Source organism: Ranitomeya imitator, chromosome 5 (genome assembly GCF_032444005.1).
Source record: "Ranitomeya imitator isolate aRanImi1 chromosome 5, aRanImi1.pri, whole genome shotgun sequence".
NCBI classification, from domain to species: Eukaryota; Metazoa; Chordata; class Amphibia; order Anura; family Dendrobatidae; genus Ranitomeya; species Ranitomeya imitator.
In genome coordinates, this window is record NC_091286.1 from 249,903,279 (window position 1) to 249,919,072 (window position 15,794).

Genomic DNA, 15,794 nt, shown 5'->3' on the forward strand with positions numbered 1-15,794 from the left:
TTTGTAATAATTTGTGTGTGTTTTTTAACCATTTCATACTATTGGATTAATAATAGATAGGTGTCATAATTGACGCCTCTCCATTATTAATCTGGCTTAATGTCACCTTACAATAGCAAGGTAATAATAATAATAATAATAATCTTTATTTTTATATAGCGCTAACATATTCCGCAGCGCTTTACAGTTTGCACACATTATCATCACTGTCCCCGATGGGGCTCACAATCTAAATTCCCTATCAGTATGTCTTTGGAATGTGGGAGGAAACCGGAGTGCCTGGAGGAAACCCATGCAAACACGGAGAGAACATACAAACTCTTTGCAGATGTTGTCCTTGGTGGGGTTCGAACCCAGGACTCCAGCGCTGCAAGGCTACAGTGCTAACCGCTGAGCCACCGTGCCGCCCGGTGACATTAACCCTTCATTACCCCATATCCCACCGCTACACGGGAATGGGAAGAGAGTGGCCAAGTGCCAGAATAGGCGCATCTTCCAGATGTGCCTTTTCTGGGGTGGCTGGGGGCAGATGTTTTTAGCCGGGGGAGCCAATAACCATTGACCCTCTCCAGGCTATTAATATCTGCCCTCAGTCACTGGCTTTACTACTCTAGGGGGGAAAATTGCGCGGGAGCCCACACCAATTTTTTCCGCCATTTAACCCTTTAATTTAATAGCTAGAGTGCCCAAATTTTGCACATATACACTACTAACATAAGTAGTGTAGAATATGCAAAAAAATGGGGATATGAGATGGTTTACTGTATGTAAACCATGTCTCATATCATGTCGGGTTTAGGAAGGAGATCGCAAAAGCCGGCAATTGAATTACCGGTTTTAAAGCTATCTAGCGCTGTATGAAATATTAATATATATACATGTATGTGTCTCAATGACATATATATATATATATATATATATATATACCTATTCTATGTGTACACATTTATTCTACCTATTCAATTGTAAGCTGTCAGTGTGATTTTACTGTACACCCCACTGAATTGCCCGCTTTTCTCTCTAACATCGCTGTGTATTTCTCGCAAGTCACACTGCTGGTCCGTGTGTAATCCTTATTTTTCTCGCCCCATAGACTTTCATTGGCGTATTTTTTGCGCAATACGGTGACAAACACAGTATGCTGCGATTTTCTACGGCCGTAGAAGACCGTATGATACGGATCAGTAAAATACGGCAGATAGGAGCTTGACCATAGAGAAGCATTGTACCGTATGCAATCCTTATTTTCACAACCTCTCTTATGTCCATAAAACACGCTAGTGTAAGGCCGGCGTTATATTCACCTTCTGTGCTGGTGCCATTCAAGCGGTGTTGGTACTCACTCTAATGGGGCTCAGGTCACATTGTTATATCAGCGCCAATCAGTGCTGATGTTATTCTCCTGCCTTTGGATAAACTTAACAGCAAGTGGAAGTGAGAGACCAGCGGCAGCTCTGACTTCCTCTTGATCTCCGATTCATCCGAAGGTAGCTAGAGTAAAAGCCAGCACTGATTGGCTGCAGTATTTGCGTGAGCTAACAATGTGAAAAAAACTTTATGTACACACCACTCTAATTCTGCTGCAGGTATTGTTTTTGGTAGTGTGCTAGCATTTTTGGAGTTTTTTGGAAGGAGGGAATTGTGTTTAAAAAATACAAAACAGAAGATGCCTGAAAATACTTACTGTATTATCCTCCTTATCATGATCTCTTGGCTTTGCACTTTGTACAAAGCTTTTATGAGTGTAGGAATATATTAACTACACTCAAAATAGTTGAATGAAGCCTGCAAGTTGTTGCCTTCAATGGTCTATGGATTATTGTATTACCCTCCTTATCATTTGTTCTTGGCTTTGCACTTTCTGCAAAGGCATTATGAGTAATAGAAGTACATCAACTACACATTCAAGATGTTTGAATGAGGCCCCAAAGTTGTTTCCTTGAAGGGTCTATGGATTTCTCTCTTTATAATTTTTGTCTAATACAATGCCTTTATGACTGTAGAAGTGCCACAGCTACACTTTAATTTTTTATGAGGCACTCCATTTGGTGCCTTCAAGGGTGTGTGGATGAGCAAAATCCCAACTTTCAACAATCTCAATTAGCAGACAATGTGCTACCGGGTACTGCCCCTCGTCTCTGCAAAGAGGGAGATCTGGATTGGCTAGGTCAGAGGTGTCTCACCTGGATCTAAGGGGTAATGTTTCTCTTTGCGGAGAGTGACTCACACTTTGCACTGACGAGGGGCAATACATTGAAGCATAGTGTCTGCAAATTAAGATTTTTGTTTTGGTTTTTATCCCAAGTCATGTGACAATGCTTGCTAGAGAGTCGATATTAACTTTTAGGATTGCTACCTCCTATAGGTGTCACTAGAGTTCTAGTCTCTTCCTCTCTGAAGAGGCAATTTGCTTTCTCTTTATAAATAATTTTAAAATTTTGCCTTACGTACAAGTCATTATAAAGGAGAAATTGTTTAACATTTTTCTTCCTGTAAACTCTGATTTCCCATCAACTTGGAATGTTGTAATGTCAGTCCTTAAAGTTCTCAGCAACGATCTGGGAGTCAGATGTTTTCAGGGGTCTTTTTTACGTTGTTCTCCTTCCATTCAGAACTTTTTCCATCCATTTCAACATTTTCACTGCCATCCAGACCTCCTTGTAGTGTCTGGCGCAAAAATGCCTGGATTTCCCATTGACTCCTATTATCCTCATTACTCGAAATGAGCACCCTAGCAGTAGGAATTACTTGATTCAAGTAACGAGCATCCAAGCATTTTAGTGCTTGTTCATCCCTATAAAAGACTTAGCTGCAATTTTTTATTTTTGCAACAAATTTTTTTCAGGGACAACTATACATTTGAATTGTTTTTGAGGAGCTTATATGTCATAAAACCACAAACATGACCCTCATTTAAAAGCTACAACCTGTTAGGTCTTGAGTTCCCGCCACTGCACAGGGGAATCTTGAACCACCTCCGCTGTGGTCTCCCATTCTTCTGCCTGCTCAGTGGAGATGTCAGTCCCAGCGTCTGGCTCAGGCAGATATTGTGCACTTGGTTACTGCTACCCTTACAGGTTCAGCCATTGTAGCCAGTACTGGTCAGCGGCGAGCAGACGCTTCTGGTACTAAGTCCTGCTTTTCTCCTTCTGAGTATGCCCAAGGGAAGACCTCTCACTGGAGGTTGGGGGTCACATGCTCAGGTCCTGTTGCAGCTCCTATTGGTCCACTGGGAAGGTCCTGAAGAAGCTACAACTATAAAAGGTTTGCATGGCTGCACAGCCATGCGCTAGTATCAATTGTGTTTGGCTGTTGCCAGTGGATACTCTACCACTCAGTCATATATGGAGAGTCTGTTTAGCTCTGGGGCTGTACAGAAGGCAGCTAGCGTCAGTGGGGGCAATTAGCCTTGGCTTTGCATCTGTTTCCATCATGTATGCGGTTAGCACAGAAAAGTTCCAGAGCAAGCACAACCCTAGTTAGGGTAATAGTTTTATGTGTGCAGCGCGACTCTGTGAAGCAGCAGAGGTTGCTTACATTTCACACGGGGTGAGGTTAACCCATGTGTGAGCTCAGTGTCCATCCACCATTACTTAGCAGCAGGTATCTCTGCCCGGTGTACCCTGGGCTGCGAACGCACCTCGTATCTATCTCTCATTACTCGGTGAGTTCCGCTAGCCCTAACACACCCCTGAAAGAATTTAAAACTACATTCAGTCAGTTTGATAACCCTTAAGGCACTTCAAAGTAATTAATCCAAAGTGAAATAACAAAATTGAAATGTCTAGTAGAATTTTTTTTCCACTGTAACATTGGGCATTGGAAATGAAATCAAACATTTTTTCCATTAAAATATCACATTATCTCTACATTTTTCATTTTTGCAAGAGGTAGTAGAAAAAAGCACACATAATTTGTTGCACAATGTCTCCTGAATAAAGTGATACCCCATAATTTATTGAAATTTATGTAGTGCAATTTTGACCGAAATAGGTTGTGGATGCTGTTGCACCCCAACAGTGGCGCTTGTGAATTTGTGGAAAAACTGTGCCACAGGGCTGGGCCTAGCCAGGCAGGGGTGTAACTAATCGGCTACCTTTGTTTTCACTTGAGCCTTTAGTGGTGAGGTCAGGCTTGTGCGGAAGGAATACACCAGGTACCACTCCTGCCCTGAGCCCAGCACTGCAGCTACAGGTATCCTGACACTAATTTAATGCTTACTTTAGCCCCTTAGTGACCAAGAAAATTTTTTGAAATCTGACAAGTGTCACTTTATGTGGTAATAACTCTGGAATGCTTCAACATATCTAATTGATTTTTAGATTGTTTTCTTCATGAATCATGACATGTTGCACTTTATGATAATGGTAAATTGATGTCAATATTTTCTGCATTTATTTATACATACATCAGAAATTTTTCAAAAATGTATAAAAAATTTGTAATTTTCAAACTTTGAGCGATTATCCCTTTAACCCAGACAGTTATACCATACAAAAATACTAATAAAAAACATTTCACTCATGTCTGCTTTACAAGAGCACCATTTGTAAAATGTTGTTTTATTTTGTTAGCAATTTAAAAGGTTTGAAAATGTAGCATTCATTTTTCACTTTTGCAAGGAAATGTCCAAAACTTATTTTTTTTGGAACCTATTAAGTTTTGAAGTGATTTTGGGGGTCCTATATATTGGAAACCCCCAAAAGTGATCCATTTTAAAAACGGCAACTCTCAACATATTCAAAATTGCTTTCAGGTAGTTTATTAACCTTCAAGGTGCTTTTCAGGAATTAATGCAAAGTGGCATAACAGGGATGATAAAATTGATTTTTACTATCTAAATGTTTTTAACTTCTGAACAGGCCACTTTAGCTGGCAGACTTTAAGGCCATTATTTAGCCATGAATTGCCATGGCAAGCATCAGGACCACATGATGAAGATCTCAGGATGCCGATGGGCTTGAAGAAGGAGTAATAATATTCTGTTAACCATCTATATACTGTAGTCATTATTCACAGCAGCATTTAAGGGGTTAAACAACTATAGTTAGCACCATGTCAGATACAGGATTGTCAGCTGTTGGGGGGATGTTAGTTTCTTATAATGCATGATAGTAAAAAGACATATTGGTGGTCACTAAGGGGTTAGACAAGCTGGACTAAGATTCATAAATCAGGGATAGGCCACTCATGGACCAAGAAATAGTGTTCATGCACTAGCCACACTGGGACCAGGGGATTTTGAGAACAGGACTGACTGCTCTGGGAACAGGGGACAATGTTCAGGCCCTGGCTGCTTCAGGACCAGGGGACATGGTTCAGGCAATGGTCACTCAGGGATGAGGTTCAGGCACTAGTCACTCTGGGACCAGAGAATGAGGTTCAGTTGCTGGCGGACATGGGACCAGAGGACTATGGACCTAGGTTTGTCCACACTGGGTCCCGTGGACTATAGACACAGGGCATGTTAGGTTAGGCTATGGGTTGAACTATATGGACTTAAAGTCTTCCTTCAACCTTAATAACTATTGACCACACCAAGTTCAAGGGATAATGTACAGGCTCTGGTCACACAAGGACCATGGGACCCCAAAACTCACTAGAAGTGCACCTTACTAACTATTGATTTAATACGTTGCTTGGTGACTCCCTAGGAGAGAGGGAGGCTTTTACACAAGATGCCTCCCAGCTATTAGCTGGGAGCCATCTTGCAGTTGTACTACTTATGCTAAGTACCACTCAGCAACAAGCTGAGGGTATTTAGCAAAATGCACACTGCCCCTATAAGAATGGGGAAGTGCGGGCATGCGTATAGTAGTCGTGCTGCTGGACTTTCACATGCACACGCAGGCAGGGGAGTGACAGGGAAGCAGGAGAACGCTGGGGACTATGCTGTGGGGATGAGGTGGAAAGTCAGCACCACAGATCCCATATCAATGTAGAAGAGCACCTGAGATGCTAAAACAGCAGAAACCTCTGAAAAGTGACTACAGATAAACCTCTTTCATGGAAGGTGTTTTCAGCATTTTGAACACATAGGTGTTTCACGGAATGTTATGATGCTGTAACATTAAAAAAAAAATTATCTTCGGAATTCAGTATTATGTGTTCAGAAACTAATGTTTGCATTGGTTCAGAATGATAGGTAAGAGCTCCATTGTCCTTTGGAGTGATATTTTGGCTGGCATAAGTTGTTGGCATCATGTCATATTTGTATAGTCTCTGAGGTGTAAAGATCTAAAAATGCAGTGAGCATTGTGAACGAACAAGTGCTTCCCAAATTTTATAGCTTTTAGCTGTTAAACCAAAAAATATATATTTTTCCACTGAAATGTCACTTTAGCCCCAAATTATACATTTTTCATAAGTAGTAACAGGAGAAAATGGACTCTACAATTTGTAAAGCAATTTTTCATGAGTATTAAGGTATTTCATATTTGGTCATATGTGGCACTTAATTTGCTGCGTAATTTCTACTGAATGCATTGCCCCATATGTTGTTGAAAACTACTGTTTGTCTACATGATAGGACTTAGAAAGAAGAACTATTGGACTTTTAAAGCACAGATTTGCTGTTTTTCTCCATTTCTCCCCATGCATCCTAAATGGTTCCACTGACAAATACAACTCATCTGCAATAACAAGGTGTTAGGGGTCAAGTTCCCACCTCTGCACAGGGGGAATCTCGGGCCATCTCCACTGCGGTCTCCCATTCTTCTCCTGCTGCAGTGGAGCCTGCTCAGCGGAGACGTCTGACTCTGTACAAAGAGTTTCTGCTGCTTTTCCTGCTTCTGCCATTGGAGTCAGTGCTGGGCAGCGGTGAGCAGACGCTTTTTGGGACTAAGTCCTGCTTTTCTCGTTCTGATCATGCCCAGAGTAAGATCTCTCAGTGGAGATCGAGGGTCACATGATCAGTTTCTGCACCCAAGGCTATTGGTCCTTTCAGGAAGGTCCTGTAGGTGCTCACGCTCTGTGGCAGCTTCTCATTGGTCCTTCTAGGAAGGTTCTGTACGTGCTGCAACTATTTAAGGCTCCCATGGCCGCACGGCCTTGCGCTAGTATTGTTCTATGTTATGTGCTTTGCGCCAGTCTGGTCACGTAAGAGTGTGTTCAGGGACCCGGCTGAAATAAGCCCCTAGAATGCTGGTACCTCCGGCGAGGAGATTGTGTTTGTATGTATTCAGGGACCTGGCTGAAATAAGCCCCTAGAATGCTGGCACCTCCGGTGAGGAGTTTTGTCTGCATGCGTGACCACTGACTTCTCTCTGTTTGGGCAGTTAGCCTGTACCTCTGTGAAGTCTAACAGGGCACAGTGCTTTGCTTTCACGGCTACTCGGTGAATTAACTGAGTTAGTCCATACCGCCATATAGTGCCGCCATTTGCTAGCAGCAGGTACTCCTGCACGGTGGACCCCGGGCTGCGAACGCACCAATAACAATAAAAACATCTATATTTACTCGGTGCGTTCCGCAAGCCCTAACACAAGATCTACAAAAGCTATGTTTATAAAAAGTAAAAACATATGAATCTTCTAACACAATAAAAGATGTTTGGTCATCAAGTCCAAATTATATCTGGTCTTTAAGGAAAATTGTAACTTGAATGGTAAAATAATTTTTACGTTTTCAAAATACTCAAGGGAAACTCATGGATGAATATCTATAGCTAGATCACAATGGTAAGATAAATAATAGAGAAGGAATCCGTAGCATGTTCTCCAAACAACATGACAGGGCTTTAATGTATTCATTGTCATGAACTGAATGCATCAAGTCCATTGATTTTACATCATTCTGCGTGCTTTTTAGGCTATATGAATATATGTGTGCTGTGTTATTTTAGCACACCGCAGCATAGTTCAAGTACAGTGACAAAAGAAATTATATTCACCGAAGTGATGAGGCTGAAAATACTTATCTGAATTATTTATGGGTTGTGTCATTTGTGTGAGTAGAACTAGATGTATTCTTTAAGTATCTACATCATGTTTTCTAAAATTGATGTTGTGATAATCTGACTATGCCATAATTACCTATTCGTTAACAGATTGGGCTCCCCATCTGTTATTGAGGCATTATTGCTCTGGTACGATGGCAGCATGTCACCATCGTGTCACTGAGACAGAGCTCGAAATTCAAAATACAGGAAATATTATATAATATTGCAATCTTACTTCATTTCATCTGCATTATTTCGTGGCAGTTTTGTTAGAATAGCTATTGTATTATTTAGGCTTAAGTCTGATTTATGTATTAAAAAGCCAGGAAAGAAACTTTGCTGTGAGATTGTACAATGACCTCTTGAGATCACTAAACAAACTAATTGAGACAGGTTTCAGTTCACTGCTTAAATACTCTGTATCATTGTACATTAACATATTATATATATATATATATATATATATATATATATATATATATATATATATATATATATATATATATATCAACACAATTTTGGACACATTTATTTTTGTTAGGAAGTTAAGGGTTAAAAGTTGACAAGCGATTTCTCATTTTTCCAACAACATTTGCAAAACCATTTTTTTTAGGCACCACCTCACATTTGATGTGACTTTGGGGGATCAATATAACAGAAACTACCAAAAAGTGACACCATTCTAAAAACAGCACCCCTCAAGGTGCGCAAGACCACATTCAAAATGTTTATTCACCCTTCAGGTGCTTCACGACAACTAAAGCAATGTGGAAGGAAAAAATGAACATTTTACTTTTTTCACAAAAAATTTACATTGGAACCATTATTTTTAATTTTCACAAGGGTAACAACAAAATTTGTTGTGCAATTTCTCCTGATACCCTGTATGTGGGGAAAAGCCACTGTTTGGGTGCATAGCAGGGCTTAGAAGGGTGGGAGCACCTTTTGTCTTTTTGAATGCAAAATTGTCTGGAATCAATGGTGGCGCCATGTCGCGTTTGGAGACCCCCTGATGTAACTAAAGAGTGGAAACCCCCAATTCTAACACCAACCCTAATCTCAACACATCCCTAACCCTAATCCCAACCTTAACCATAACCCTAACCACAACCCTAAACCCAACACACACCTAACCCTAACCACAAACCTAACCCAAACACACCCCTAAACCTAATCTCAACCCTAACTATAACCCTAAACACAAACCTAACCCCAAAACACCCCTAACCGTGACTCTTCTTTTAGCACCATGAAAGAAACTGGTCAGTTAGAACCTCTATATTCTTTTCCGAGGTCACTTCCACACCTTCAGAGACCATAAAAAGACCTATCAGAACTCTCCCCATGATTCCGGCCCAAAACATGACTTTGTCACCTCTTTGCTGATGTTGCAGTCTCTTTGGGACTTAGAAGCCATCCACCATCCATACACAACTCCATCCATCTGGACCATCCAAGGTTGCATGACACTCATCTGTAACCAAGACCAATTTAACCCCTTTCCCATCTTAGACATATCCATATGTCCCTGTGAACTGGGTATTATTGATGTGGAGAGTATGTATATGTCATGGCTTTTTTGCGTGCGCACGAGCAGTGCATGTGGGATCGCCTCCAGTTGTCAGCTGATTCTGACAGCTGACACCCGGCACTAAGTTTCAGGAGTGATCCCACACCATTAATCCCCTAAATCCTGCAATCAAACTCTATTGAAGCATTTCGGAAGCTGGCAGAGGGATGACAGCCCCTCTGCCCTTGGATTGGAGACCCCGCATCATCTCGTGGGGTCACGATCAATACCCTGGTGACCCAATGTCATTATGATGACGTCCAGGTTGCCAGAGCTAGGAAAGTTGCTTGATCATGCCCAGAGTATGATCGCCAACTTACACTATCAGTGCAGCGCTGACAGTTTGCATAGCATAGGGATGCTGGACATAACATACTGGACACTACAACACATTGGTCATACTGGTCACTACAATGGCAGTTTGTAATCTTCAATTGGCAACATGCACTGCTGCTTGTTTCTGGAAAACATGCATGGAATCAAAATTGTCAGTACATCTGTAGATAGATTCCCAAAGGGGTATAATTTCCAAAATGTGGTCACTTAAGGGGGATTCTGCTCTTCTAGCAATTAGGAGCTCTGTATCTGGAGTCTGAAAACTTTTCTAGGAAAATCTGCTCTTCTGGAGGCAATTAGCGCTCTGTCCCTCCTGAGTCTCGCCATATGGCTAAGCAGTAATGTACAGCCACGTATGGGGCATTTCCACGTTCAGAAGAAACTGTGGTACAAATTGTGGTTCCAAAGGTATAAAATTCTGTGACAAACCTGTGGTGTCAATATGATCACTGCTCCCCTAGATGAATTTGTCAAGAGGTGCAGTTTGTAAAATGGGGTCACTTTTTGGGGTTCTGCTATTCTGGCAACTCAAAAAACATAATGCAAAAGAATAGGAAATCAGGAAAGGGGTAAATAGTTTTTCACATAACTGTATTATATATTGATTTAAGGATTAAAGAGGACCTGATAGCATTCCTGATATATCTGCTAAGAATACACTTGTATACCCCACAGAGTAAAAATTCGGAAGCATCTGTGTGGAGCTGTTCTACTTTTGCTTTACTTGGAAATGTATGAATATGTTGCAAATTGATGGTGTTGTCATTCATTTTGTGAAAGCTGTGTGGTTGCACACTATGACACTCTCTGTACAGTGATAGCTGTGTAAAATGCTGTAGACCCTATTAATAATGAAAATGGTAACATGCCAATTTCTTAATACAATATTATTATGCAATAAGACATTTCCGGAGAGCTGGTGGGTCGTCTTTAAACATAGTATACTGATATCTATGATCTTGACTTCCGTACTCTGTTTGCATTCATTTTTATCTAACTTAACTTTTAATATTAGGTAGTACTTAACAAACATTTGCATATTATTGATGTTTTAATGCATTTCGCTTCTTTATTCTACTCTTAAGTTCTGTTTCACTTTTAGCTATATCTGAGAAATGGGCCATAGAGACTTTTTCCAATGCATGGAAACATAAATGCGTACACAAGTCTCAATAGTATGCAAAGTAAATACATTTAGCACAAGCGTATTAAACAATCACAAAACACTGCTGCCATTACTGACATTTATGCATAATTTAATGAATTTTCTTCTTCAACTTTCAACTTCAGGGTGCATCTTTCTGTCACCTTTGCTTCTTTATCTGTCTTCTTTGTGCTGAAACATTACTTAGTGAAAATGTAAATGCATTTCCCAATTCAACCCCCACCCCTGCTATGTTACAGGCAATCAGAGAGCACTGTCAGCCTGCAGTGCGCTGCTGTCAGTTAGGGCACGGTTAAGTCAGCTTTTGGCGCTGTCAAATCTTTACAATTGCTTCATTGCACAATTTACCTCTCCATTTTCAAGTGGATGAATCTTTGAATAATGAGATGTACAAATAACTTCGTCGTCCTGCACGTATGAGGGAATGCCAGGTCGTGGAACAATGTTATACCGGGTCAAACACTCGCTGTCCGTGATGGCATAGTACTGCCATGGTTTGTAAGTAATACCATCAAGAGATCTTTCCAAAATCCAGTTTCCAGGCCGAGGGGAGTTGGCAGCTTTAACGATAACATAAGCAATCTGGAAAACCTGCAGAAAGAAACACAACATTTTTTAACACATTGATACAAGAAATATATACTAAATAGTTCCATGGTTTAGTACCTGATTATGATATAGTATTCACATTTTAATCAAAAAGACACAAATTACAACATTATAGTGTACTATTTCAATGTTCCCACACCTCACAAAAACATGACATTAAAGCAAGGCGCTTCATTTAAATTTTGCAAACCACAGTAGTTTTATTCAATGCAACATGAAACTTTATTAGGCGAGGTATTGAATAAATGTTGCTCCACTAATGCTGGATTACATTAATAATCGCTCCCCCCCCAAAAAAAAAAAAAAATCCACATGGAAAATTGAATATAATAGATCTTTTACCAAAGCAATGCCTTTCATCCATGACAAGTAGTCTTCATACACAAAATCAATGTGTGCTAATAGGTTTATAAACCCCATAAAACCAGAAATACCTTGTCTGTCCAGTATGTATATGTATTCTAATGATTTGCTTTGGTTTTTAATAACCATACATATTTTTATATTAATATTGGACTAATGAGGCCTTTCTGACTTTATTTTTTATTTAACCTATTATCATTCACTGACTTTATGTAAGGCTGATGTATACTAGCTTTATTTTTAAATTTAAACTTATTATCATTGACTGACTTGATGAGGATACAGGTCAGTCATAGTTGAAACATTCAGCTTCACAAAAATTCCAGTATTTATTCAAAAAGGTAATCCATCATGATACATCAATCCATGATATATGGCAACGTGTTTCGAATGCACCATGCGTCCTTTGTCACAATTTGGATTTTTTTTCTACCTTGCCTATTGTTCAAGTGGTTCCTTGGATTCCATGCTTCTGATGCCTAGAGCCTGGATGAGCTGTGTTTTTCCTCTGTCTCTTATAGTTGAAACATCTTGCATGCTTTGAGTGAGTATAGGATCAATTGAATGCAATTTTCCATGTAAATTTTTTTGGGGCTACTGGTGCAATAAAGCATCAGTGGAGCAATGATCATTCAGTTCTTTGGCCACTGAAGGTCCTTTTTGCATTTGCTGGCCTATTCCAGTGCCCTTTCTTATTATGGCATGGATATCTATGGCACTTAGGGCAATGTAATAACAGTAATGAATGGTGATATTTATTTTTTTGGTATTATTCCCACAGTTAAACATGAGCGAAGTCCAATGTAAAAGTTTGGGGTTCATATCGGACAGTTAGTGTCCGGTGCTAAATGCTGAACACAAACTTCTCTCGGAAATCTGATGGAATGTTTGGAGTTACAGGGAAAGTCAGTTGCAGACAGAGAAAGAACATTTTTTTCCAGGTCCAAAATCTAGGTCTCTGTTTTTTTTAAATGGGGTTAGGGCTCTGGTTCAATTTCTGGTACAATGCTGGTACCTGAACCGAACTTTGGACTAAAGTTTGGGTTGGGGACCAAAACCCAAACTTCCACTGATCCGCTCTTCCCTTCCCACAGTACAACACTTTAGTGTGAGTATTACTCCTGTGTGACATCTTTTATCTGATCTCTCACTTATACCAGGAAGCACATGTAACATGATTGTGTTTTTTACCATATATCACACAGTATTTGAACATAAATCCTATAGGAAAAGGTAAAACTTTTGAAATATGGTAGATATTTGAGCTCATCAATCTCATAATGGATTCAAAAGGAAGATAATTAACCCTTATTAAAAAGGATTGAGAAATGACTTCTTTATGTCTTTGTTGGCTAATATAAATTCAGCATCACAGGTATATAGTATCCTATTTAAAAATTAATTTATTCCAACCTGTATACAAATATTGTCATGCTTCTCATTCTTGAGATGAGGAAAACTCCATGGACTCAACAGAGAAGAATGAAAAAGATGGCACACCATGATCAAATAAAATACTCTTCTTTATTGGGGGTAATTAGTACATGGATGCAGGGAAGTAGGTACAGCAGTGTCCACTGCTGTACCCGATCCCATGCATCCATGTACAAATTACCCTCAATAACGAAGAATCTTTTATTTGAGTGCCATCTTTTTCATTCTTCTCGGTTGGATTTCTATGACAGTGCTCGTTTTAGATGCAGCACCTGTGGTCATAGAGCCTAGAATCTAGAATCTGGTGGTCCACTGATCATGCTAAGGTATGCAACATGTTTTTTGGTGCTATTTTTCTTTGTCACTTCAACAAACCTCATGGACCCGTATCAGCAGCCAAAAAAATATAGTATAGTTCACCAGTGTTTAAAAAACATACAGAAGATGTTCAGAGGAAAAAAAGTAATAAATGGAGTTGACACACTTCAGTACCCAAATCTGGGGTTAACAACCTTGAAAAAAGACAATTTAGAGGTGACCTAATTTCTATGTATAGAAATAACATTAGTCCATACAAATATCTGACTAGTAATGTTTTTTGCATCCCATCTAGTTAACTAAAAGAAGTGCATCCACTATTTCTAGAAGTAAGTAGAGAGAAGCAAATACATTACAGTAGAATTTAATTTTACTATAATTAAAAAAAAAAACTCTGCACTTGTCAAAATGCAGATTCTTTGTACCATATATACTCGAGTATAAGCCGACCTGAGTATAAGCCGACCCCCTAATTTTGCAACAAAAAAATGGGAAAACTTATTGACTCGAGTATAAACCTAGGGTGCAAAATGCAGCAGCTACAGGTAAATGTCAAAAATAAAAATAGATACCAATAAAAGTAAAATTCATTGAAACATCAGTAGGTTAAGTGTTTTTGAATATCCATATTGAATCAGGAGCCCCATATAATGCTTCATGCAGTTCTTTATGGCCCCATAGATGCCCCATTTAATGCTCCATGCAGTTCTTTAAGGCCCCATAGATGCCCCATATAATGCTCCATGCAGTTCTTTATGGCCCCATAGATGTCCCATATAATGCCCCATGCAGTTCTTTATGGCCCCATAGATGCCCCATATAATGCTCCATGCAGTTTTTTATGGCCCCATAGATGCCCCATATAATGCTCCATGCAGTTTTTTATGGCCCCATAGATGCCCCATATATTGCTCCATGCAGTTCTTTATGGCCCCATATATGCCCCATATAATGCCCCATGCAGTTCTTTATGGCCCCATAGATGCTCCATATTACAATGTGCCACATATAATGCTGCTGCTGCACTAAAAAAAATGACTTACTCACCTCTAGTCCCTGCCTGCTGCTCCTCAACGTCCCGACTCTCTGCAGTAACTGTTCAGGCAGATGGCGGCACGCACACTAGTACGTCATTGTGCCCTCTGACCTGAACAGTCAGTGCAGAGGACGTGGAAGACGGAGCGTTGATGGAATGAGGGAAGGTGAATATGAAATACTCACCTGCTCCCGGCGCTCCTGACGCGGTCCCTGCATGTCCCACGGTCTCCGGGCGCGGCAGCTTCTTCCTGTAGTGAGCGGTCACATGGTACCGCTCATTACAGTACTGAATATGGGGCTCCACCCCTATGGGAGTGGAGTCCATATTCATTACTTTAAAGAGCGAAACCAGTGACCGCTGAACAGGGGAAGAATCTGCCGCACCCGAAGACCGTGGGACATGCAGGGACCGCATCAGGAGCGCCGGGAGCAGGTGAGTATGTGATTGTCGTTGCTCCCCCTCAGCTGCCGACCATGACTCAAGTATAAGCCGAGAGGGGCACTTTCAGCCAATTTTTTGGGGCTGAAAATCTCGGCTTATACTCGAGTATATACGGTAATTCATTTCCTCTTGGATTCAGTAAAATGGCGGCCACTGACCATTATTTTTCCTGAACTGTAAAAGGCCATCAAAAAATAAAGTAACCATATGCTCACCTATTTAGTGCTTTTGCAGTACCTGTCCAGCCATAGCTGCATCTTTATGATATTTTATGATATCATGCTGTGTATCGTAAACTTGCACGTGCATATCAGAACCATCCTGAGCAGTCTTAAAGATAGAAGTCCTAGCTCAACATGAGAGTCTCAGGGATTTCAGCATGAGTGGTGGAGATTTGAAAAAGTGGCGAGGACCAGATGGGTGATGGTGAGGAGCAGGAGGGCCAGAGAAATGAGTGGTGAGATGAGTTTAAGTGTTTTGTTCATTTTTTACATCTTAGGTTTATTAAGCTCTGGTTTCCAGTGAGACGCCAGAGCATAATAAGGAATGTTAAATTAATGGAGAATAACTTTTCCACAAA

General features: G+C 40.3%; 1 protein-coding gene across 2 annotated transcripts in view; it reads right to left on the reverse strand.

Annotated features, from left to right (window-relative positions):
* LAMA2 (laminin subunit alpha 2) overlaps positions 1-15,794 on the reverse strand; it is a 1,496,617-nt gene that overhangs the window by 1,125,378 nt on the left and 355,445 nt on the right. For both annotated transcript variants that reach the window (XM_069726054.1, XM_069726053.1), the window contains exon 4: positions 11,359-11,601. In XM_069726054.1, coding sequence (XP_069582155.1) covers positions 11,359-11,601 — 243 coding nt within the window. The remainder of the gene's footprint in view (positions 1-11,358; positions 11,602-15,794) is intronic.